The sequence below is a fragment of the Podarcis liolepis genome, assembly GCF_965112155.1.
Source record: "Podarcis liolepis genome assembly, chromosome: 6".
NCBI lineage: Eukaryota > Metazoa > Chordata > Lepidosauria > Squamata > Lacertidae > Podarcis > Podarcis liolepis.
The window spans coordinates 36,438,851-36,465,775 of record NC_139559.1 but is presented as its reverse complement, the minus strand read 5'-3'; the positions used below and the strand labels follow the sequence as shown (position 1 = coordinate 36,465,775).

The 26,925-nt window shown below is 45.5% G+C and overlaps 1 protein-coding gene across 2 annotated transcripts in view; it reads left to right on the top strand.

Annotated features, from left to right (window-relative positions):
• The first annotated feature begins 4,137 nt into the window (after nt 1–4,137).
• The window catches only part of WNT2B (Wnt family member 2B), a 47,466-nt gene continuing 24,678 nt past the window's right edge, over nt 4,138–26,925 (top strand). For both annotated transcript variants that reach the window (XR_014527500.1, XM_083509046.1), the window contains exon 1: nt 4,138–4,940. Coding sequence is in view for 1 of the 2 variants with exons in the window: in XM_083509046.1 (XP_083365172.1) it covers nt 4,792–4,940 (149 nt within the window). In the remaining variant the exon portion in view is untranslated. The remainder of the gene's footprint in view (nt 4,941–26,925) is intronic.

Genomic DNA, 26,925 nt, shown 5'->3' with positions numbered 1-26,925 from the left:
TGTTCAATAGTGTAATAGCATAAAGACATCTGGGGGATCACTGCACATTGCTGTAGGTTAAGGCTTCAAAACAAATGCCCAGGCTCTAGTCTATAAATATCAGTCTTTCTCCCACTATCCTCTCCGCCCTGGGATTGTTTTATAAATAAGTTGTAACACAATCATTCAGTTGGGTCTCAGACAAAAGAGCAGAGTCCCACAGGCTTTTGCTTTCTAGCACTGTAAATTAGAGAAGCCTAATTGGATTATAAAGCAGCGTCGGTTTCTGGTCTCAGTTTCTCTCGGGCCAAACAAAGTCGTTATTTCATCTGTTACAATTGGACTAGGAAGGAGGCTGGAGATTTGGCAAAGGGAGAAAGCAGAGATGCCAGCACTCCTGCTGATATCAGGGCTTGCAACCCTGTGAAATTAATTAGACACAAAGCAGAATGTTCCTCATAGGCACCTGCTAGAATCCAAAACACATACAGAAAAGATTGCAGGAGTTTAGCAAAAGTTTTTTGATGGCCCATGAAGGGGAAAAGGGAAGCATTACCCTAAGGTGGGTTTTGAACCTTGACAGTCGCTTGTGCAACTGTTTTTGCAGTGGGTGACAATGGCATGGCATTCCGAACCCAGCCCAGGGCATTCCACAACTGACAAAGCTTTGAAGTGCCATTAGCCAAAACCCAAACACAGCCATCCTTTGAAATTTGCACTTCTCTGAATTTTGCAGCACAGTTCTCCAGCCAGCAGATATGTACAAAAATGCACACGCTGGGGTAATGTATGCATGAATATGCATCTAGTCGGGAAAATAACATTAAACTTGCATTTGATATGGGAAAATTGCTTTGTAAAAATGTGTATATTAACCTGTGATCATTACCCTTTGAAATTGGCTCCATGAAAACGATGTACATTTGGTTTTATATCTGGAACTGTAATTGTAATTTTTAAGTCACCGAGAGAGAACCTACAGGAGAGCCTTAAAAATATTTTAAACAATTAAATGCTACAAACAATTAAATGCTACATAAAATCAGATCTTTGCTCTAATCTAGCAAGCCTCTTCTTAGGTTCTTATGCTTGGATTCTTCTATTTTTTTTTCTTATAAGGGTCAGTGAAAGCCATCATGTGTCTATGGAGACAATATTAGATTTGGGCATGAAAATTTCTTGATAAATATTTGCATCACATATAGCATTTCCCCTATACAGCATTATGTAGTAAAAAGCAAACCATGCTCGAGAAGTACACAGTGATAGGAAAACATAGTGCAAATGGAATGCTCTCCCTCTCTCCTCCCTCTGGACTCCTACTAAATCTGTCCTGGGGTTTCCTCCAGCCCCTCCCCCTCCCCCGAGCAGATTTGGAGATGTTGCAGGGCATGGAGGAGTGGAGGGGGGAAGTCTCATTGCACTAGCGCAAGTGCAAATATTTTGTCAGATACTGCCCCATGTTTTTCAATAAAGTTGTTTCAGAATCTGGCTTCTGCATAAGAACATAAGAGCCTGTTGGATGAGGCCAAAAGCCCATCTATTCCAGCATCCTCTTCTCATAGTAGCCAACCAGATGCCTACTGGAAAACTGATGGAGATCACCCTAGAATTCACACAGCAGGACCACTCAGTGTGGCTTCAGCATGAACCATCTTTGGATGGACAAAGGTAGGGACAGAAAGAAAATGGGGAGCACGTTACAAATTTATGGGAAGCCACATGAGCAGATAGGATGCAATTTATCCTGTACTGCTATGCATTACTTTATTTTATTTGAACAAGTTACATTTATATACATTTCAAATGTACTGTATATAGTTAATATCATAGTTTCTAAGCAATGTACAATGATGCTACAAAAACTAAGTTAAAATTAGCAATAAAATTGGGGGGGTACTTAAAATGCTGGCTGAAATTATAAAAAGGTCTTCATCAGAAGTCCAACAGGGAGGGGGCCAATCTGATCTAAGCCGGGAGCAGGGACGCGGACTTATAAAAAATATTGGGGGGGCCCGGGAAAGCTCATGAATAATAAATAAGCTCATGAATATGCAAATAAAGTGGCGCCACCTCCTCGTGAGCGAATAGGGGAGAGCGTGCTGCGCCTATTAATCAGCTCCAAAGGAAATTGGGTGGAGCTTTTGCTCGGGAGGGAGGGCAGGAGGCATGCAGCCCGACCCTCCCTGTGCATTTTGGGCTGGGGGAGGGGCGGCAATGGCGCTCTGCTGGAGGGGCGCCGGAGATTATTGGGGGGGCAGAGCCCCCCCAAATGAATTTTTGAGGGGGCTCGGGCCCCCTCAAGCCCCATGGAGTCGGCGCCTATGGCCGGGAGGCAGTTCCACAGGATGAGCAGGATGGGCCCACAATACTGAGCAAGCAGCATTCTGGGCCATGGAAACCCCCCAGCAGCAACTTTCCTGGAGACCTCAGTGATCAGGTATGGGTATAAAGGATTAGGCAGTCCTTAAGGTATCCTGGACCCAAGTTGTTATGTGCCTTGAACCCTGGAGAATACAGGCAGCCAATGCAAGCTTGTCAGTACTGAAGTTGTGTGCTGGTGGTAGTCTGTCCCCACCAACAGACCAGCCCTGGCATTTGGCACAAGATAGAGTATCTGGACCAGATCCACAGGTAGCCCCAAATAAAGCACGTTGCATAATGAAATACCGTATTTTTTGCACCATAACACTCACTTTTTTCCTCCTAAAAAGTAAGGGGAAATGTCTGTGCATGTTATGGAGGGAATGCCTATGGGTGGCATGCCTACGGATTTTCCTCCTCTAAAAACTATGTGCGTGTTATGGTTGGGTGTGTGTTATAGAGCGAAAAATACGGTACTGAAGTTACCAGTGAATGAATCACCACGGCCAGGTTTCCCTGTCCAAGAATGGCAGTAGTTGGCATATTGACTGCAGCTGGTGGAAGGCAATCTGAGCCATTGAGACTACCTCAACCTCCAGTGACAAAGATGGATCCAGCAGCACTCCAAAACTATGAACATGATGTTTCAGAGGGAGTTTGTCCACATTTAGAATAGGCTACTGGCCAATCTCTCAGACACAGGAACTACCCATACACATTGCCTCTGTCTTCCCAGGGTTCAAACTCAGTTTACTGGCCTTCATTCAATCCACAACTGCACCCAGATGATGTTGATGCAGATCATGCACAGACTCTCCTGACTCAGGTGGTCTGAAGAAATAGAGATGTGTGTCATCAGAGTACCAATGACACTTTGGCCCCAAACTAAGGATTGGTCCGAAAGGCTTCATAGAGAACTTGGTACAAGATTGTGCCTTGTGATGCACCACAGTGCAGAGACCACAAGACTGAAACACAATCTCTGAGTGGTCTTGCAGGTAGGAGTAGAACCACTGAAAAATATCACCCCTCAATACTAATTTCATGGTATTGAGAGCTGCTGAGAGATGGAGATGGAGAAGCAGAAACAGAGCCACACTCTTCCTGTCTTGTTCTTAATAGGCTGAAACAGATCCAGATAACTGGTATTCTCCAGAAACTCCTGTAAGTGCTCCACCACCACCCTTTTCACCATGAATGTATAGCAGTGGTGAGACCTGAACAGCTCAGTGGTATAACTTTGCAGGCTCAATCCCCCATGTTTCCAGATACAGTTAAGACAGTGCCTGTCTGAAACCCTGAGCAGTTGCTGCCAGTCAGTGTAGATCTTACTGAAATAGATGGAGGAAAGATCTGACACAGCATACTATGCTTATGTCCCTGACCCCTTGGGGTGAACACCCTCTTTATTAAACAAGCCCTGTGCATATGTGGCAGGGATGTGGGTAGGGGAGAAAGGAGTTATGTACTGGAAGATGTTAAGATTTCTGGCTACACCCCTGCTTGCTTGGCCTGGGGGGGGGGTGCAAGAAGATTATGGGCCAAAAGTCCAGGGTGCCCCTCAGCAGCAGTCTAAGCAAAGCAAGGGGATCAAGTTGGGGCCCCATTCAGTCCCTGATCTAAAATTATCCAGCTACACCGCTGCAAAGCCCCACGTCTAATATCAAAAGCTCCAGCCTCCCAGCCTGTTTTCTCCCTCGGGGACTTGGATCAGGAGCGCAGGCTGAATGGGCAGCGACAGGAGAGGCGCTAGGACCTCCGGGGGAGGGGAGGTGGATGCTTGCCTGCGCCTGCCTATTGCCCAGTTAGGGAGAGTTCAGCAGCGCCGTCTCTGATCTCTTCTGGCTCTGGCTCTCAGCAGCAGGTGGTGCCTGGGAGGGAAAAGGTGAGCGAGCTTTCAGCGAGCGAGGGAGGGAGAAAGGAAAGGCTGGGCGTGCGGGGGTAGGGTGGGGGGGACAGAAAGTGAGAGGAAGAGAGGAAGAGGCGTCCCAACTGCGTGGCTGTGCCTGCTCTGGCCCCAGCCTTGCCTTCGTGCCGGGGCGTTTTTGCCCAATGAGAGTCCACCGGAGGTGTCCGTCTTCCCCGCCTGCCCCCGAGCCCAGCCCTCCGGCGTGTCCTCCTCATCCCCCTTCCCAGCAGATGCCCGTCCATGGGGCTGCTTGCGAAAGGCTTCTTCCAGCCCCGACCACAACCAGCAGCGCATCTTGCCAGGGAATCGGCCGGCCAGCGGACAGCCGCCCGCGGGTGCAGGGCGTTTGACGGCGCCGCCTTCCCGAGCCGTGCCCAGAGCAGCAGCAGAAGCAGCAGCAGCAGCCGTCCAGGTCTGGGCTGCGCTGAGCGGATCGATCAGGCCCCGGTCGTCGTCAGCCTCGCTTTCTCCTTCGCGCCCGGTTGTAGAGACCCCAGGACTTGTCCTTCTCGCGACTACCTTCCCTCGGCCGGGGAATTATGCTGGGCTCCAGCCGCTGGGCTCGGATTGCCTGCGCGCCCGGGGACACTCGACGGGCGGCCGTGGTCCCCCGTGCGCCTTCGCGCCTCTGCTTGCCCTTGGTCCTGATGCTGCTGACACTCACGCCGCGGGCGGACTCCTCTTGGTGGTAAGTCGGCCCGACGCCGGGGCTCGCTCGAGCTCTCCTTCGGGGTTAGACGGCGGCTGCCGGCGAGGAAACTTGTCTCTCCCCGACGTCTAACAACGAGGCACCGCGAAGCAGCGGTGGCTGCTCAAGGTTCCGATTAGCTTGGCTGTGCGCTGCTCTGGGCAGCGCGCTGCTCGAGGCTGGAACTCTCAAAGCGTGCCACGGTGACGCAGTGCTCCTGAGCATGTGCAAAGCGCACGGTGCAAGCGCCAGGACCTGTAGGAGTTGGGGAAAAGACGGGAGAGTCGGAGGAGCTTGTTCAAACTACTTACCAGTGATGTCGTTGGGTCTTTTTAAACTCTGGACTTAATATGTATTGCTTATAGTATTTATATTCCGCTTTTCAGGCGGACTTCACAAAGAGGTTTACCTAAGGTATTACCCAGACGGTACTAATGCGTAGAATTTCACTTATTTCAAAATGAGGTTTAATCAGTCCCAGTCCTGCTGCTTTTGAGGTCTGCTAGGTGGGTCCCTGGACTTTTACCCCGAAGTGCCCGATGGCCTGGCCCCCGTCCTTTCGACATACAAGCAGGCCAGAGGGCCACAAGCGCCGTTGGTGATGGGGGCTCCTCGCTCCGGAGAAGCCCGCGGTGCCGAGAGGGGCAGAGCTTGGAGGGGGCGATATCGGGGTCCAGTTTCTCTCTCGAAGGGTTTCGGCTTGTCCTTGGCTCCTTCTTGGCTTAGACAAGCAGAGAGGGGAGCGCTGGTTTTTCATAAAACAACCAGGCGGGCTTGTTAGAGAAGTTAGGGTTTATTTATTGGGAGTGGGGGCGGTTGCGCTGCTCCGGAAGCCGTAGTGCGAGGCGTCAGTGGACAGAACCGAGAAGGGAGGCGGACGGGATGGCGCTGTCAGATGGGAATGCTGCTCAATGATGGGGCGATTTGATGAGGACGGGGATGGGGAGATGCCCGCTCACCGCGTAATTTTATAGAGTTCTTTGTTTTCTTAATTGTTTGATTGTAAGCCACTCTGGGAAAGGCGGAGATAAGTTTTAGGATTCGAATTTTTCTCCATCTCCTCCATAGGATAGGTGGCTGCAAAGCAGGTGCTATAAACCCCTTGCACACCTACAAATGCCCTGCTTTAAACACGCGCACGAGAGCACGATCCAGCCTAAGCTAAGCCCGCGTGCAGCCCCATCCTTACTCCGGAGTAAGTCCCACCGGGGGAGCCTTCCAGGCCGTTTCTTTCAACGGACGGATTCTGCACGTCCTCCCCTTGGGAATCAATGGGCTTCGGTTTCGAAGGGCTTTGGACGCATCCTGCTCCTAGTCTCAAAAGCGACGCCGTCCATTAAATCAGAGACCACGTCGTAAACATGGGAGCCTTTTCTACGGTCTGGCTGTCAGATCCTGAGTCTGTCGTTCTAGCTTGGATCTACCTGCCTGCTCCAGCAGCTAAGGCAGATCTCTGAGGTTTCGAGAACTGCCTTGTCAGGGGGAGGGGGGCGTGCCGGAAAAGAGGGGTAGAGACGGAGGTCCCTTCCAGCGCGTACCTGGCGATGCAGGGGGATCGAAAGCGGGACCTTCCGCACGCAAGGCAGATGCCTTGCCACTGAGCTATTTGGCCTGCAAGTGACAGCAGTTGCGCGGGCATGGCATTATGATGGGCTGCTCTCCTATGGGTTCCTTCTCTCGATCGTCTATGGGGCCTCCTCTTTTTACCCACCTGCCTGTGGACTCAGTCAAGAGTCTCGCGGCACCATAAAGGCTCACACCTTTTATTCCGGCGTAAGCTTGCAGGTGCTAGAAAGTCCGCTTCATCAGATGTAAAATGGAATTCACCGTTGCAGGTATAAATATACCTGGTGGAGTAGGAAGCGGAAAATGTAATGCAAGAAAGCGCAGAGAGTAACTTTGCTACAGCGAGCTAGAATGTGTGCGCAAGAAGCGCGCGCGGGGGGGTCATTTCCCCCAAAGAATCTTGGGGACTGTGGTTTGCTAAGGGTGCTGGAAATTTTAACAACGCGAAGGGTAAGCTACAGTTCACCGGATTCTTTAGTGGAAATAATGTGCTTTAGATGTGTGGTGTGTGCAAAAGCCTCTGAAAAAGCTGAGTTAATTGGGAAAGGAAAGCTTAGAATCGTAGAATGGCAAGAGGGGGAAAGGGTCATCTAACCCAACCCCCTTGTCTCTCTGCCCAAGCCCAAATGAGCCGAAGGTGGCGTCCCAGGGCAATGCCCACCATGTCTGATTGGCAGCGCAGCACTGTTTCATCCCGTGGGGACGACCCCACGGGGATTGGTGTTTGGATTACAGCCTTATCGATTCACCATCTCGTCCTCCTTTCCATCCCCATTTCTGGGATGTTAGCTATCTACTCTAGTCATCCTATCAATCGATCTGTAAAATGTCCCTGGATATTTCCTCTCCGTCAGGCATGGGGAGCCACTGCCCTTTATTTCCTCACTGCCTGAGTTGTGTGTCTGTCTGTTTTAATTCACCCTCCTATTCATCCTTAGCTCCCTTGAACTCTCTTACTCCCCCGACGTGGTCTGCCACTGCTGTCATTTCGACTTGCCCACTCACTTGCCCAGCTTTAAAGCTCGCCCCGGGCTTGGGTTGCGGGGAGCGCTTTATTGGGCGCCGGCCACCATTGTCTTCGACGGGGAGGAGTGGGGGCGATTCCTCCAGGCGGAAGGGCACATTCCCGTCGGGCCGGGCCGGTGATGGGCAACGCGGCCCCTTTCCAAGCTGCGGGTCTGACTCCCACGACATAAGCCAAGCCTACAGCCTGTTATTGTTAGAGCCGCTGCGGCCGGCGTAAACATGACTTGAGCCTTGTTGATGACAGAGCCGCTTTAATTTAAAACTGTTTTTATTGTTCATACTTGGGAGTTAAACAAGAGCTCCTTCTTAAACGGGAACAGCTGTCAGTCTGCTCCCAGGTGCGAAGCTGCAGAAAGCGGGTTGTTTCTGCAATTGCGGAGACGCGGGGTCGGTTCACAAGGACCGAATCGTCGCTTGAGGACCACAGCATCAAGGGATGACTTCCGCGGATCTAATTCCTTCTTTTCACATTCGTATCTCGCCCTTCTTCCACGGTCCTGGGGAGTCCCACAAGCAACCCTCTTAATTATTTTCCACAACAACCCTGCGCCCTAGGTAGGTTAGGACTCGAAGACAGAGAGACAGTGTCTGGCTCAAGATCACCCACTGAGGTCCGTAGTTGAGTCGGGATTTGAACCTAGGTCTCTCCAGAACAACACTCTAAAACCACGGGATAAAAATTATTCAATTTGCTGAGGGTTGAGCGGGTTCACACGCGCATGCTCATCACTTGAAGACTGCAGAATCAAGTGATGACTTGCGTGTTCAAAACAGGTCAGGACGCCCAACCAACCACTGCCCCTCATCCCCTCTCAAACCCCAGACTTTCTCCGTGGAACTAGATATGCACCTTCCACTGCCAGAGATGAAGGTCCGGTTCACACGTGTGTGTTCCGATGAGTGCCGCTTGAGTGTCTGGTGACAGGCACAACTTGCCAAACACGCTGCTTTTCCAGGCGTCTGGTTCACACATTCATCCACAACTCCAGAGTACAGTACCGTCAGTGATGCGCGGTCCTTTCGCCTTAAGCGGTAAAGGCAAGCTGGCTCTACATTTCCCAGCGATAGCGACATGCCAAATAAATACCCTATTCAGGGGGTGGGGGAGAGAGAGAGACATTTACGATGGTTAGATGATGGGAGCCAAATAAAGACATCTGTTTGCTTCCTTGGAATCATCTGCGCTTAGCACATACTTAGCAAGGAAAACAAAATGTTGAATAAATAGGAGTGCAGATTTGAAGGCAGAACGAATATAAACACCTAACTGCAGCATATATCCGAGGTTTTATTCAGCTGGAGTCATCTGGTTAGTGGTCTAACAAGGCAGTCCTATACTCAGAAGTAAATCCCACTGTGTCCAATGGGGTTTTCTCCCAGGTAAGAGGTTGCAGAGGTTGCAGCCTTACTGGAATTGAGCTAAATGGTATATATTTATTCTCGAGAAAGGATCCCTAGAACGGGTTGCATTAGGGTGTTTCTTAATTTCAGATTTATAGGCAAGATTTTTTGTTTAATTCTTTCATGATCTAGAGACATTTTAATTTTAGAAATCCAACTCCGGGTTGTATCTGCTTCTATGCGCCGTTTTTGGATTCTGAAACCCAAACGGTGTTTAAGCCAGTGCTGCAAAATTTAGGAGGGAAATCCGTAGCGTCACTCACAGAATAATACTCTTACTCTCTTATTCTTATTCTGGCAATTTAAAAGACGGTTCGGAATGCACCCTATTAGCCGATTCCCAAGACCCTGAATAGCAAGTGTTGAGACCGAGGCTGTAAATTTACTGAGGAGTAAGTCCCATGGAACCCAGTGGGGCTTGCTTCCGAGTAAGCAGAACTAGGTTTGCTATTCATCTTAAAAGACATCTTAGCCTTAATGTGCAACCCAAAGCGCTAGCTTCTAACTTGGCAATGCCTGTTCTGATGCGATCTTCTCAGTTTTTGCGTGGTGCGAAACCCAACAGGGAGCGTCGGCCAACCATAAGTACCAGTGACTCAGCTGATCTAGTAAGTCTAGCCCCACACCCACCCCTCTAAATAGCAGCCGCAGATATTTCCCTCCCCTGAAGTCTTTGTGGCTACGGTGGTTTCCCCATGGGGCTATAGGTTCCCCACCCCAGAACTAAAAGCACCTTGCCAGTCTGAAGGTGATGCTCTTAGCTTGTCTTCAGAAGCAGCTATCGCTGAAACATCTGCTACAACTGGGCTGCAAAGCTACCCCTGCAAGCTAGAGGAGACTTCCCTCTAAATAGGCAATTGTAGGAAATTAGGAAGCTGCCTTCAACTATTGGTCAGTCAGACCACTGATCCTTCTAGCTCAGCAGCTCTCCAGGATTTCTGGCAAGAGCTTCTCCCAACCCCATGAAGGAGATGTCAGGAAGCAGATGTTCTGCCATTGAGTTATGGCCATTCTCCCCAAAATAGGATTGCACTGTAAACATCAGTGTCCAGCTTACTTTCCCACCAATGGGTAAAGCCTCTTGTAAGTATGGCGACTTGGAATAAGGACTTCTCTGCAGTTGCATTCTAGTTACTGAACTGCCTCCCCCCTAGAGACATAGTTGAGGCAACACTGATGGGATTTCATACAGTGTAAAGTTCTCTTAAAAGCTTATGTTACTTGCTTGAATGTTTGGATCACTTTTAGCATTTAGTCTAGCATTTTAGCATTTAGCATTGGTGTATTGTTGAATTGATTAGCATTATGGTCAACATCGCAATTGTATTTTATAATTGGTACTGATATTGTTTGACTCTTACATGCAAACTGTGGTCACCTGTGAAGGAAAATGGTTTACAAATCTCTACATACATTTTATTGTGTGTATTATTGCATTTATACCCCACAATTCCTCCAAAGAGCGCAATGGTTCTCTCCTCCTCCTCCATTATCTTCACAACAATCCTGTGAGGTAGGTTGGGCTGAGAGTTGGTGACTGGCCCCAAGCCACCCAGTGAGCTTCATGGTCAAGTGGGGATTGAATCCTGGTCTCCCAGGTCTTAGTCTGACACTCTAAACCACCACACCACACTGGCTAACAAACCAGTTCCTAGATTTCTATATCTCCCATCCACAAAATAGATACAACTGCTTGGTTACAGGTCATCAGCAGAAAACCTCATTACTTACTGCCTCATTCCACACACACACACCCCAACACACACCATTCAAAGATACTGAGACAAGGCTAATCAGGTCTTTAAGAATGAAAAGCTTCAAATCTCTCAGCTCAGGTGGATATCTGTATGACTTCCCTACATAGGAAAGAACAGAGGTGGGATGGAAGCCCTCTATTCATAGCTCTTTTAGGAATTCAAGCTATAATTCATTGAAATCAGGGTACTGAGCACCTATTGTGTTTTCATAACTTTTCTTTCTCAATTAGCAGATTCATTTTAGCCCAGACGACTGCCTGAACTGTTATATATCTAATGCCATTAATACATACATGGTGCTTTTACAAAGAACAAATATAACATGTTCCTGCTCCAAGGATCTTACAATCTAAAACGTGGCTCATTCCTGATTTTGACTCAAGGTAAACTTTTTATTAAAGTTACTCCAGGCAGGTTCTTTATTGTTTGTTCTTAGTGAATTCTTAGAGACAACATTTTAGTTGACATACTTGAGAAAACAAACCAATGGTTGGAAGATTTGGGAGCTCTTGATTCCAGGTACCCTGGCTGTTTTCTCTTCAGCCTTCCATCCCTTTCTAAAACTGCTTCCAAACAATATTTAATCAACAAAGTATCCTCTCTTGGGGAAATAGCTATATTGCAAGCATATATGGGGATGCTAAACTTGGATCCAAAATCTGGAGCTGCCATTTATGAAGACTTTGACTTAAAAAAAAAAGAAAAAAAGACAATGTTTCTTATTAATTAAAACAAAACAACCAAAGCTTGCATTAAAAACAAACAAACAAACAAATCCATACATAATAAATTGGAGCATCATGAATCCAATAGTTGCCTTTTCTAACCCTTCTGAAACTTTCTCACTAAATTTCACTTTTCTTTCAAGTCTCCTGGAGCTTCAACTTCAACTTGGCAGCATAAGACACATTTCACTAAATCAACAAATCAATACAAAGAGTGGAGTGAAATAATGGAGGAGGATATTTTCTGAGTTTCTCCAGCAACTGCTCCAGATAATCAGAGGTTACACACACAAACACACTCCATCCTCAAAGAGGTGGAGGAAGACCTGTCACTTGTATCTGGTTTTTGACATTTTGCCTTTTAAGCTTCCAGCACTTTCCCTGTTTAGCTGGCTGGATTCAGTGTTTTAACCCTCATTGACGAATGCTTCTGCTGAGTGGGGCAAAGATGGTCTCTTATGTGGAGAGTGTGACTTCCACAAAACTGTTTCCTTAGCCTTTCAGACCTTTAAAAAGAAAGGCAGTATCACTGATATTGCAGCACTAAGAGTGGGTAGCATATTATCTGATCTAGACTGCCAAATTCTTGGGGAGATGGATGATCTCCAAACTTGCGCCTAGAGGAAATGCTCAGCGTTTTCTCCTGCCATTTTTTCCTGAGGCAGAATCATAGAAAGTATCAAGTCAGTTCTGCTCTCTGCTGTGCTTGAAAAGGAATTCACAACCAAATGCTTCTTCTAAACAGCAAGGAGTTATGAATTTTCAGTGATGTCAGGGACAGCACAGATTGCTTCACAAACTAGCCCCCAGGAATTCTTGGAACACCAGCATGGTGGTTTGCAAATGGATGTGTATATAAAAAACTTGTAACTCTAAATAAATGTTATTTGCAATACAACAGAAGCTCAAAACTGTGGCAGATGGGCTCCATAAGGTGGTTGCAGCAGCTTTAACTGAGGGATCCTCTCTCAGTATTGTGGTTGTGGTTGGAGAACTTCACAGCCTTCTGAATACTCTGCTTACTCAACGGGAAGAGAGTGATCTATATAGAGATGACATTTATAATGCCATACAAATACTCCTTGATCAAAGACCAGATTCTCAAATGGAATTATGTTGGTATCTCTGATATCAATACTTCCTTCTGATGGAACAAGATCCCTGCTGCTATACACACTTACCTAGAAGTAGTCTCATTGAACTCAGTGATACTTACTTCAGAGCAAGTATGCATAGGATTGTGTTGTTAGGCCATAATCCTACACACACTTAACTGGAAGCAAATCCTCCTGAATTTACAGCACAGGTGATCCACTGTGACTATAGTCCCTTTGTGAGTCCAAGCTTGGATGCAAAATCCATCTCTTGGGGGGGGGGATCCTCATGTTTTATTAATTAAAATAAACCAAAACAACAAAGGCTTGCATTGCAAAAAACAATAATACATTCCTAAATAATAAAATTAATTGGGGCATAAATAAATTCAGTCTTTGCCTTCTCCAACCCATCCAAAGCGTTCTCATAAAACTTCTCTCAGACAGCAAGTATCTGTCAAGCCTCCCAGAGCTCCAACCTTACTTTGCCAGTTAACTAACTGTCGCAGCAACACAGACAGACAGACAGCAGGACTGGCCCAAGACATTTTTATTCCCAAATTGGAAAATCCATAGCATGATAGTCAACAAAGTTTTACTCAGAGTGAATACACAGAGCTTAATGAACATGATTAAGTTAGGTCCATTAATTTCAATGGGTCTACAATGAGTGAAATTTAGCTGAATACCTCCCATACAGTGTATGTAATCGATCATCATCATGGTTGACCAGTGCCCACTGGCACTATCTCAAAACATGAAATGTTTTCTTTTTCATGATGGTTCCTGAGATCAAAGAGCGGTTTAGTCTATATTTGGATACAACTGGACACCATTTTGGATGAAGCTGGGGGAATGAATATTTTAAAACCACTAATTTTAACTACGGATTTCAAAACTGTTCTGATTTTTTGTTTATTAGAATTCCCAGGCAACACTGAGTAAGAGGCTGCCAGTAACTGACACCCTTTGAACAGCACCCAAAAAGTTGTTGCAGATACCACATTTTGCCTCACGGTAGGGCCAGCACAGCCTGCATTGTCTCACCAAAGGCAGTCTCCCAGGCTTGGAAAGCAGGCCTCAGTCCAGAGGTCTGTGGAATCTTATGCCTGAGGAATCCTCTACTTTCCCTTGTAACTGCCCACTGCATGTATTTTTATTTATTCATTACAATTATATCCCAGCTTTCCTCCAAGGAGCTCAAGGTTGTAGCCAGTGTGGTGTAGTGGTTAAGAGCGGTAGTCTCGTAATTTGGGGAACTGGGTTCGCGTCTCCGCTCCTCCACATGCAGCTGCTGGGTGACCTTGGGCCAGTCACACTTCTTTGAAGTCTCTCTGCCCCACTCACCTCACAGAGTGTTTGTTGTGGGGGAGGAAGGGAAAGGAGAATGTTAGTCGCTTTGAGACTCCTTAAAGGGAGTGAAAAGCGGGATATCAAATCCAAACTCTTCTTCTACATAGTTGTCAGTTTCCCCCATTTTTATCCCCACAAGAACACTTTGAGATAGGTTAGACTGAGAGATGGTGACTGGGCCACAGTCACCAGTGAAATTCATTGCTGATTAGGGACTTGAACCCTGGTCTCCCAGGTCCAGCACTCTGACCACTACACCACACTGATCAGAGGGGCCAATATTGAGCGAGTTGGAGGGCCAGTGTTATTATTGAAACGGCAGCATATGTTCAAACCAGCCAAGAGACACACTCAGGATCTGGCCCTAAACCTTGGCCATCAGCCTTGCTTCAGAGCTATTTGGAGCGGATTAGAGGCATGTGACTTCTAAACATAATCAGTGCAATAAACAATCTTGGTGTAAATATCTAAGTAGAGTTTACTCATTGCTGAGAAGGGGGTTAGCAGTCAGAGAGCAGGATTCCATTTTAAAGCTGGAAGTTGAGTTTAAGCGAACTGTACACAAGCACATGTGTTTGCAACACACTGACACCACACACAAAAAGCCACACAGACACATTTCCCTGCCTCTTGTAAACTCTCATTCACATGCACCATTAGCTAATCTGTTTAACTGAAGCTGCTGTTTCTAAAGTAGTCATACACACACACACTCCATCCAGCATCAGAACAGGTCAGACATCCAAGTTCCCATTTTGATATCGCTTCTCCATAAACGTGGAGAGGGAGATTTTTAAATCTATTTGGTAGGTCTGGTTGCAGCAAGGAGGGAAAGAGAATGAGGACAGATCCACACTATAACATACAAAGCATATTCACCACACTTTTTAAGCACATGACTTCCCCCAAAGAATCCTGGGAACTGTAGTTTTCAGTTACCTTTCCCCACAACCTTAACAACGTACATTTCCCAGGATTCTTTGGGGGGAAGTCATGTGCACTGAATGTGCATCAAATATATTCTGTGGATCTGCCCTCACTCTCCTCAGTGTGTGCATGAGTTTGGGCAGTATTTCAGCCATAGAACCTCCTTCTACTTGATACAAAGTAAGGATGGGGAACATTTTTCAGCCCGAAGGCCCCATTCCCTCATAGGCAACCTTCTGGATGCCACCTGTCAGTGGTGGGTGGAGCCAGAGACCTTTGTACACTAAAAGTCAGAAGCTTCTACATATACCCACCCCCCACCCACATCCTCCATCCAGGCAAACAAGAAGTTCAAGGACACTTTCCAGACAAGCAAAAGCACTCAAGGAGGCCACAGAGTGGGAGTATTGAGGGGAGTGGCCTGGGACAAGTCCCAAGACCTGGGGGGTCACAGAGGTTTCCACCCCTTGCATATGATGTCTGTAGAAATACACAGGATCTACTTCTTCCAGGTGCAACATCTCCAGCGAGGACAACCAGATCGTGGTTTATTTATTTCCTCCTTTCAGTTAGGAGAGACTCTGTGCAAGTGAGTTTTCCTTCCTTCTCACTTCAAGCTGCAGGTTCTCTCCTTCCTTTCTGAAGGTATCGTGGTTCACAATGTCAACTTGATCCCATCTCGGTCTTCATTAACACACTAACACACACACACACACACACACACACACACACACACACAACTCATTAGGTTGTCTCCTTCTTTTGAGTCCATTTCCCCTAGACTCCTCCCATTCTTCTAACTCCTCCCTACTGTTTATCCCTCTCCTGCTACCTTTCTGGATAAAAGACTGAGTTACAAACCAGGAAGACCCTGCTTCAAATAACATCTCTGCCATGAACTCACTGGGTAGTCTTAGGCAACTCACTCTCTCTTAGATTCATTTCTCTCATGCAACTTGCAGTATGGAAACAGTACAGAGTTGCCTTGAAGATTTGTTGTAAGGCCCTCCAGATGCTGCTGGACTACATCTTCCTTCATCCCTGGCCAGGCCTGATAGGAATTGGAGTCCAGCAACATCTGGAGGGCCAAAGGTTCCTCAGCCCAGCCTGTTATAAGGATTAGAACCAGATCACTTGCTTTGAACTCTTCACCATGTAGTACAAATGTTAAGTGTTGTTATTATTCCCTCTGATGTTCCTTCTATGTTCCCATTTTCCTTCTTTTGTCTTTTTCATTTTTGGAAGCTGTTGAAAGTGTCTTGGCCTCATTGTCTAGGTTTTGGCTTCTTCTACTTCTGTCTGCATCCTACCTCAAAAATATGTTGTCTGGGTTTGCTCAGATTCCATTCCAGAAGATGATTTGGGGAGGAAGCACAAGGATATTTGCAACCAAGAGAGGATGGGGTTGGTAGAGACCATAACTACTCTGTGTTGCAGTGCAGATTTCCACATCCTATAGCTGTGAGGGGTTTCATAGGCTGTAGGAATGAAAAATCACAGGAGACGAGAGGCAGGTGTAACAACATGAGGCGTCTAGTTTTCAGAACTCTGGTCTATCAGATAACAGTGTCCAGAAGGGGACTCTTGGATCCAGGGTTAATGGTTTGTGTTTCTCACTAGTATCTGACATTGCATCAGAAGCAGGAGAGGAGTGTGACTCAGTCTCAGACTCTAAGCTCCATAGCTAATGCATGTGCGAATTGGCTCATCATGTGAATAATTAGTTACATGATGCGTACAAGAGTAGCAAATTAAATGCTAACACATTGTGAAACCAGTATGCAATGTATAAACAAGGCCAGCAATCATGGTTTAAGGGTGCTAATGAAGGCTAATGAAGCCACGTGCAATCCAAGAGATACATCTTTACAGCAGTGTGAGAATGCTGGGCTGCAGCTTTCAGCTTGCTCACTGCTTGACCCAGCAACAAACACTGGACAGTCTGCCATGGATGAGGAAGATGACTGATGCCAACATGGATCAAATGAGTATACAAATCCAAGTTCACTTTCAGCAAATTGTCATAATTTGGTTCATATGTTAATTCATAATATGGAGAGACAAAGACACGCTAGATGGAAATAGAAGCTAATAAATATCGAAGGGCACAATGTCCCAACAGCTTCTACCTCAGACACCCCAAATTGATAAAAGTAAATGTTCTGCAGGGCTTGAGCTGAAAGCCACCAAACTAGTGGCAGTATTAAAATCTCCAGTGAAGCTGTCACCACGTTAAATATTTTCTCATTTGTAGACTCATTTAACTGAGAGTAAGTATTATTGAATTCAATGATTTTAGTTCTGAGTAACATGTATAGGATTGTGCTGTTATAGTTCTAGAATTCCCCCCACCCCACCCCAAGTATGAGAGCAGATGGGTTTGTTCTGTTCACAATTATTTCATCTAATTATATTCTCTGGTTCATGTTTCATTCATTGGAGAGTTCCCCCCTTAAAACAGGGGTTGAGAACTTTAGAAGTATGTCTTTGGCTTCTAGGGCTGCATGTAATTTGCATCTCATCATTGCTCATGCAATGAATATTAGTTTCCCTGTGTTTATATAAATGCTGTGCAGATGCCATAGTCATGTTATGTCTATTCTACAATTTCCTTTTCCCTTTCCTTTTTTTTTTGGAAACTATTACCGTCATATTTGATGATGTCAACTAAATCTTGAGGTACTGATTCTTGTGACTGAAATCCCATGAAAGTTCTGTTTTACTGGCCTCAATGCTTCCACACCTTTAGAGTTTTTATTCCTCTATTTATTTGCTACCCCATTGTCAAGCCGCCTTTTGATGTCGCCAGAGATAGAAGTGTGTGTGTGTGTGTTGTTGAAATTGCTTTTCTGCTCTATCCTACCTTTTATCAGAAGAAATAGCTTTTGATGCAGATGTATAAAAGACAGGTGGGGAGTCTCTCACAGATGAGGGCAAGCTGGGAGAAAATAGCTAATGCCAGTGATGGAGGAGCAGTCAGGCTTAAATATGGAATTAGTACAGAAACAGAATTTTGAAGAGGACACCAGCACAGCAATGAAAGTGAATCTTCGGTTAGCAGAGGCATTCCAAGCAACTTGACCAAAGGGAGGAAAGTGATAGCAGTAAGGGCAGCTATGCGTGGGTAGTCGTTGACTAGGACACAGATAATACAAAACTATCAGAGGCACACAACGCCATACTTGCATGTGCAGAAAGACTTCTGTGAGTGCAATGGAGCTTCCCTTCCTTCTCCTCCAACCTGTACACCTCCAAATCTACACTGGAGCATTGGAGGAAAGCTCAGAGCAGAAAGGAGGAGCATGGCAGAGGGGAGCGGGGAGCGGATTTCAGTCACTATATTGAATCTGCAAGTATATACTTGGATAAGGTAAAGGGTAAAGGGACCCCTGACCATTAGGTCCAGTCGTAACCGACTCTGGGGGTGGGGAGCTCATCTCACTTTATTGGCCGAGGGAGCTGGCATACAGCTTCCGGGTCATGTGATCAGCATGACTAAGCCGCTTCTAGCAAACCAGAGCAGTGCACAGAAACGCCATTTACCTTCCCGCCGGAGCGGTACCAATTTATCTACTTGCACTTTGATGTGCTTTTGAACTGCTAGGTTGGCAGGAGCAGGGACTGAGCAACGGGAGCTCACCCTGTCGCGGGGATTCGAACCACCGACCTGCTGATCAGCAAGTCCTAGGCTCTGTGGTTTAACCCACAGCGCCACCCGCATACAAACCAGTATTTCAGGCAAAACCTAGAATTTCTTGGGATGAATTGGATCTGCAACAAAAGTGCTGCAGTGTTGCATTCTCCCTCTTCAGGATGCTAGCCACTTCCCCTCTTATCTACCAACAACTTTTCCCTCCTAGTCTTTTCACCCCCAACTATCTATCAGTCAGCATCCCATGACCACTGAGAATGCTTAGTCCTCATTAGACTTCTTTTCTAAATAGTTTTGTAGGTTTCTTTTGTAGCAGAGATATTTCCTATCACCTGGTAAGTCGATCCTTTTACCTGAAGATGCCAGGGATTGAACCTGGGCCATTGTGCATGCAAAGATTGTTCTTTGTCACAGACTAAGCTAAGCAAATATCCTTTCTTGGAGCCAACTGGTCATTTAAAATTGCAAGCATTAAGAGCCTTCCACAACTATAGTTCTTATGCAAGCATTTGCTTTTCAGAGGAAACATAAAATAAGACAATGTGAAGGTCATTCATTTTATGACTTTGGCAAAAACTTGCTAGCATTATACAACCAATCTAAATCTATTTTCCTGCACTTTACATTCCTGGCCCCTGTGGCACCTTTCACAAATATGTGCAGCAATGGCACAGATTGGTATGTGGAGGTTTCCAAATTGCTCCAGACTTTAAAGATAATGGGGTTCACACCCAAAGTTCATGAACTTCATGATGAGCCTCATCTCATCATGGATCGGCTGTAGAACACAGAACTCATGTTGAGTTTTGGCAGTGGAACACATAGGCTGAATGTGGAAATCACCCAAAAAAATCATTTATTTTAATTAACCAGAGTTTGTCATGTAATTAATTAAACCCAAAAAGCTCTGGTTAATACTAACAGTGGTTTGTACAAAACAAGACAACTTCAAAGCATAGGTCATGGGCAGGCAAACTAAGGCCAGGGGACCAGATCTGGCCCAATCGCCTTCTAAATCCGGCCTGCAGACAGTCTGGGAATCAGTGTGTTTTTGCATGAGTAGAATGTGTGCTTTTATTTAAAATGCATCTCTGGGTTATTTGTGGGGCATAGGAATTCATTCATTTTTCCCCCTCTTCAAAAGATAGTCCAGCCCCCCACAAGGTCTGAGGGACAGTGGACCGGCCCCCTGCTGAAAAGGTTTGCTGACCCCTGGCATAGGTTATGAAGTTGGCTTGTTTCAATAAAAGAAGTGAAAGGGAGGCCAGAATGTCTCTAAGGATGTACAGAGTGTCTCAATACTTAGGTGGCTGAAAATAGGAAGCAGGTCTGAAGATAATGGCTTCTAGGAAATTTAAACCTCAGCATCTCTCCTTTGGAAATTAACAGCCTCCCATATCCACCCCAACCCCATGCATCCTGTATCTTGTTATAGAATACCCACAACATACATTTGGAGGAAATCCATTGATGGGCTGATTTGGAGTGCTTTCAGTGGTATGAAAGTACATTGCCCAAAATATGTTTAAAATTTTTATAGAATGATGACAGGGAAATAAAAATAAAGCCACCAAAATTAAGTCAGGATAAGGGGTAGCTGTGTGTGACCAACGGTGTCAATTCAGTACTGTGACTGTACATGAGGAAATGAGGACTATTAATCATTCCACAGCGTCAACTTATTTTAACAGGCCAGGATAACCTCATTTCCAACAGGGTTTAACGTAGTAAGAGTTTATAATAATATTACTTTTTTAAGAAAAAAAAATCTTGCTTTTATGCAACACTTTGCATTCCAAGGTGCTTTGCAACCCATTGCAAAACTGATATCGATGGCTGAAGAGATTTTTTTTGGGAAAAGGGGCATGCAGCCTATAGCTGGATCTGCTGCAGAGTACAAAGTACACCCAGTCTTTCCTCTAGACAAGCCAGCACTGGCAGCTGAGTGACCCAAACAGCTGCCCAAGACTGCACCACTGTCAAGATAACACGATGCCCTTTCCAGATCAGCAGACGGGGAAACTGAGAAAAATATGTGGCCCATTGCCTAGCAATTACTTGGGTCTTTTCCACAATTCTCCCCTGTCTGGCCAAAGAGGCCTCATGTCAACTTTGAAGTCATTGAACAAAGAGGGGGGGAAAGGCTTCAGGATCCATGTGCAATGTGGGCACATAAAAAGTTGACACTCCCTTTGCACTTCTTGGAGGAGCCTTAGCAAGGCTAAAGGAGTGGAATAATGCCACACCGAAAAGGACCAAGCACCATACTTTTTTTTTTTTTTAGTATGGCAACATCTATTTTCTGTGACTTCCTGCCTATTTCTACCAGGCAGGCAATTTTATTGTACTGTTTTGAGTGCGTACTAAATACTATCAAAACAGATTTTGAAACTACTGATTTTATCTGTATTTTGATGTTTTTATGTTAGGTACTGTTTTTAAGGTATGCTTTATCACACTCCCTGAATGTATTTATACTATTTTACATAAAACTGCTAAATTTTAAATTATTATTAAGTGGTATATAAATCTATAAAAAATAAAATAGCATGCCCCTTTCTTTAAAGGTGCAATCACTACCCTCATTTTGTATACTATTTTATACATTAACAATCCTGAGCGGATTCTGGGAAAGTCAGTTTTGGCTTGTTGCCTGAGATGTGAAAATACTGAAGGGGAGCATTGATCTCAGGTAGAGTTGAGGGACAAATTTGTTTCAGTTTGCATGGAACAGTTAATCTACCTAATTTGCATGTCCTAAAATAATACATAAACTGAAACACAGACATCCTTCGAAATTCATGCATGTCCAAATGGTGCCATGCTGTTCTACAACCAAAGAAGTGTTATAAGAATGGACATACCAAAGTGTGGATTAAAAAATGCACATATTAATGAAACGAATGTAAAAAAAAAATTACTTTTTGATTGCAAAAAAGTGTATATCAGACAGAATGTGCACGTTAGGAGAAATTCACACTCAAATGCTGATGAACTTTCACGAAGCCTTTAAAAATATATAACAAAACTATATAGAAATGTGCACGACTGAACTTAAGATTGGGGGGGGGGGGAGTGACAGAAACCAAAACTGTCAGACTCACCCATCACAGGAACTTGTATGACAGGTGGCTCCTGAGCTTTGCAGAATACAGTATCATGTACCATAATGCATTGTGCTTAATGAGTCAGACAACATCCCATGCTACACATCTAAAGTGTAGTCTTTAAATAACCAATTGCCAACCCATTCATACACCCACCTACCCCCTCTCCTCACCAGCCCACCCCTTAGAAAAACATCCTGTATATCTATAACTCAGGCTTCACTCTGAAATTCTAATTCAATTGAGAAAGCTGTGATGGTATCCACTGTTGAGCCGCGAAGGGATTACATGTTTAGCATTTCTTCCAAATGATACTGTGGGTAGTAAGCCAAACTATAGACCTGCTAAATATTACCAGCAGTCAGCCTTCAGTCCCAACACAGGCAAACAACAATACGGACATTTTTAAAGGAGTAAATTATAAAATTCTGACTTACATTTTGAAGTGGGGTAAATTATCATCTTGTTCCAGGCAATATATTGAACCAAGAAGGCACCTATAATCTTACCTGAAACAGGGCTGACACAATGTGTCATTATCGTTAGTAGAATCATGAAATCATAGCCACACACACTGGTTGCCATATAGATCAGGGATGGGCACTCTATGTGATGTTAAACTGCAAGTCTTAGTGGAAAGTCATCTGTCCCCCCTGCTCCCCAGTGTAACAGTTGGCTGGAAGAAATTGGCCACCCTGGCTGAGAATGATGGGAGCTAGACTCCAACACCATATGGAGAGACACATTCCCAACCCTGCCTCAAAGCACGCCAGTGACTCTTTTGGTTCCCAAGGCCAGGAGCAGAGGCTCCTTGTGCTTTGAGGGAAGGGATATATCCCTCTTCAACAGAAAAACATTTTAACAACTTTGCATTCCCACCGCACCCCTGGGCAAACCTTCTGTTCAATTTTCAACCCGTTGTACTGGGTGAGCTCTCTTTTCAGCTGAGAGCAGAGCAGAAAATCATCAGCTTGGCCACATGAAGAGGGTAGGATAACAAGTAAGATGAGCATCTGGATTCCCCTGAGATTCTGGCTCCCCACTTCCCTCATGGGAGCATGTGCTCACCGGGAATACATGCTTGTTGGGGTTTAAAATGAAACGTATGTTGCTGAGTAAATAGACAGGGCTGCCTCTGATTGTTGTGTTTATCCAAGAAGCAATTTAGGATTCTCCTTGTTTATTGGAAGAAGAGCCAAAGGATTCTTACAACAAGGGAGGGGGGAGCACAACAACTGGGAGGCGATATGTGACAGTTTTCTTCTGTTGTCTTGAGGGCTGCGTCAAGGGCAGGCTGCATTCAGGGGCCAGGGAGAGAACGAGCACTTGGCAGTTGCAGATCTAGATCTGTGTTGATAACAGATTCACTCATGGAAAATAAAGGCAGGCGGGGGGTGGGGGAGAGAGAGCGAGAGAGAGAGAGCCGCATAATAAAATTTCACTTCTCCCAGCCCATCTAATGTGAATTCTTCTGTGAAGTGCCAAGCAGATTCAGAGTGGGAGAAAGGAAGAGGGAGGAGAGAGGAGCGACTTATTCTGAAACCTCTTAGGCTTCATCAGAAGGGTAAAGTTAGGACCAAACTAGTTGACGCATTAAAAGCATATCAGGTCTGATTTTTCTTATTTAAATAACAGTGATGGGGAGAGATGTGCAGTCAGGATTGGGACTGTGGTGTACGGAGAGGGGTGATGAAGAGGGTTGGGGGAATATGACTATTTTGGCTTGTCTGTTTTTCATCCTCCCATCGTTAACAAGTTTTCCATGTTTCCACACCAGTTTGCTTTTTTTAAAAAAAAGAGTTCTCATGAAAATTCAAGAGCATTTTAGTGAAAATTCATCCTACTACACACATCTTTGTGTTTTGCTTAGCATACACATTTTTTTAAAGCACTTTTCCCTTATGTAATGCATTTCCATATGCTATTTTCAATAATATATATGCATTTCTGTACATTTTGCTTGGCTTCCAAATCGCATTGCAAAGTTCAGAGAACAGCAGATTTCAAAATGAGGCTGTGTTTTGGTTTGAGCATTGTTTCAGAAACTGCAAATTAGGTAGATTTGTCCTGCTTGCTCCACCACCTCTGCCAGAAGCAGAGAAGCAATGCTGATTTCAGGCCGGATCACACCAATTTTGGGTGAGATCTTGCCCAAAATCACATACGCTGCAAGATCACAGACTATTTTGGTGAGATCTCAGTCAAAATTGGTGCAATCTCGCTTGAAGTTGGCGCTGCATGGCAGAGTGCACAGCACTGGCAGAGCGGGCAGTGGCAGCAGTGGTTGTGGCAGCAGCAGGTATGGTGTTGAGAGTGGCAGCAGTGGCAGGGCAGGGTGGCACTTCTAATATGTACTGTAACCATGGCCTTTGCCTGATTCGCAGGTTAAATGGGAGTTGTGTCAATGATGTGGTATTCGCTGGAAGTACAGTTCATGGTTTGAAATGGAGATATACTTGGAATTCAGGCCTGAAACCTTTCAGTGACTGAGTCCAGTCTAAAAATGTGAAGGCATAACAATGGAAAGGGAGAGCATTTCTGAACATTTACAGAATATGTTTTCCCTCGGCGTGCTCAAATGAGTAAGTAACCAAAGCCATCTCCCACGCATCCAAACTCTCACCCATCTCATAGCCAATGTAATATATTCATTTCTCCTTGCTGCTCCAGTAAACAGGTGTTTCAGAAAGTGGCAATAGTGAAACAAAGGAATGTGTACAACATGGGGAGAGAAACTTCTTTCAAACCACTTTCAATGTTCTTAAAAATTATTGTTTCCCTGCAAACCCTGGTTAATATGCCAGCTTAGCTCAGATAGTGAGGTTCCTCACTTGTTTGGAAGGTTCAGCTCAAGTTTTAAAAATGCTACTGCTAATTATTTTGTTTGGCTTTGAAGAGCATCACTTTTTAAAAGTACAAAGAGAATCTGCATGGGAGTGAACAAAGCGGCTGAATCTCAGCAGATTTTAATCTTATTTTAAGCAACTGGCAGGCAGACTCCACTTGGAAGTTAGCTGGTGGTCCCTTCCATTTAGTACACAAAGACCTTAAATGTTACACACAATGAAGGAGATCCTGAGAAAAATATAATTCATCTGTCACACTGTTACAATTTGTGATCATTGTGATTCATCTGGAGGAATAATAGTGCACGCCTGTTTTAAAATGGAATGTGCTGCCTAGAATGGGATATCCATTATGTTCTTTGGGTCTGTAGCATTCTCTGAGGCTGAAATAAGAGATGCCATGTTAGAATATATGGCCGTCATGGATGTGGATGCAGGAAGAGCAGTGGCGTAGCGTGGGGGTGCAGGGGGGGCTGGCCGCATTGGGCGCAACATCTGGGGGTTAGGGTTAGGGGGCGCAAATCCATGGGTTAGGGGGCGCAAATTACTTGCCTTGCCCCGGGTGCTGGCAACCCACGCTACGCCACTGAGGAAGAGTCTGCAGAGTATGCAGGAGTCTCAAACATCCTCCACATCTTGGGTTCTGACATTTCACCAAAAGGCCTGCCCACAGATACATCTTAGCAACAAATGCTGGCTAAAAAGCTCATGTCAGATGGCTCGTTTTCGTACTCACCATTGACAGATCCTGTTTACATTTTTATTAACTCAAGAGGGCTTGAGTTAACTCATCAGTATGTTAAGCACATCATTTTTTATGATTTTAATTGTTTTCTCTTTAACCTCCTTTTGTTAATCCTCCCCCTATTGCATCCCATAACACAAGCTCTCTTCTCACTCTGGACTATGGCAGGGTTCCCCCCCCCCAAAAAAACACCTCAGTTATACCTTCTTCTTTTCCCCTTTGCATACCCCACAGGGTGTGTCTGTCCTCCTCTTTTTCTTTCTACAGTTTCTCTCTCCTCCCCCCCATCTGTTTCTTCATCCATCCATCAATCCTTACCTTCCTTCTCACTGAACACAGCACACAAGTCTTTTTCTCTCCCAGCCAGGGCCAGCCCAATAAATTTTGGCACCTGAGGCAAACCACAAAATGGTTCCCAGCTCCCTGTCAAGGAAAAATGGGGGGTGGGGGTGGAATAAAGATTTACATTGGGATCTGTTGCCCCTGTGGATCCTGCCACCTGAGGTGATTGCCTCACCTTGCTTCATAAGGGACCTGCCCCTGCTCCCCATAATCCACACACTGAGGGAGAGCATGTCAGATGGGCAGGAGGACAAAGTGGTGCCAACTCCATCACAATCTTCTGAATCCATGGAGAAAGAGAAGCCATGAAGATGTGCCCACCCAGATAGCATCCTTTCATCCCCACCTTTCTTTGTAGTGGGCTTGAACCAACTTGCCCACCAAGAGATGGGAAAGGGCAAACAAACAAGAGCTGTTAGAAAGATTCCCCCCATCAGCTGACGTTGCATAGGTCCCATTATAGTCCAGCTCAGGTTATTAATGGTACATGAAAAGAAAGGCCTAACTTCAGCCTGGTCAGAGGCTTTGCAAAGTTGTTGCTACTTTCCCATTTGGCACATTTCTGCACAATGCAAGCAGCTGGTGTCGGTTCCAGTTCTTTAGTGGCCCTAATTTATTTATGCCTGTGCGAACTAGATACAGAGCACGCCTGCTAGCTAACATTGCATGCAAAGTAGGTCTCCGAAGTTTCTTGGCCTATCACCGCAGACAGTAATCACCTCACACAGCATGACGCTGGCGCTTTGGAAGTGGGACTTTTGTTGGCAAGGTGGACCGCAGGGGGAAAAGAGCAATTAGTGACCTTCCTATGCTCTCTCCCTCTGGCTTTATCCTTAAAATAATATTTGCCTCAGTCAAGACCCTTGGCAGAAAAAGTGGACAAGAGTGTAAATCATTGGCTCCCTCTGTGAGTTGCGGACAATAACATGGCTTGAAACTTTGCCTTAGGGAGGCTCTACCTGATGGCTCTGCATGAACATGTTTGGGGTCAGGAAGGATCTTCCTCCATAAAAGACTGGCAAACAACCATGAGTGGTGGAGCTCTGCTATCTTCTAACGTCTGCTCTTGGCTCCTTCACTTGTGTCATGGCTTTGCTAACCCCTTTTTGAATCACACTGACACTTCTTGGCCCTTCATTGCCTCCCGCTTCTGCTTCGTAAGCACTCTTTCTCTAAGCTGCTGCCCTTCAGGTGCCTTGGGCTATAACCGCCACCATCAATTATTTGCCCTGCCACCTAAGGTTGATGGGAGTTGGAATCCAACCACATCTGAAGGACACCAGGCAGCAGAAGGGTCCTATAAAATGAAGTGCAGCAATGGGGTGAGGTAGTACATGGAGTATACATTCATGGGACAAGGTGCTGGAGAAGATGGTTCTCTTCTTTTGTTGTTCTTCGTGGTAACCTAACTCGACTGCATGTCTTGCCATGAGGGTAGGGTTAT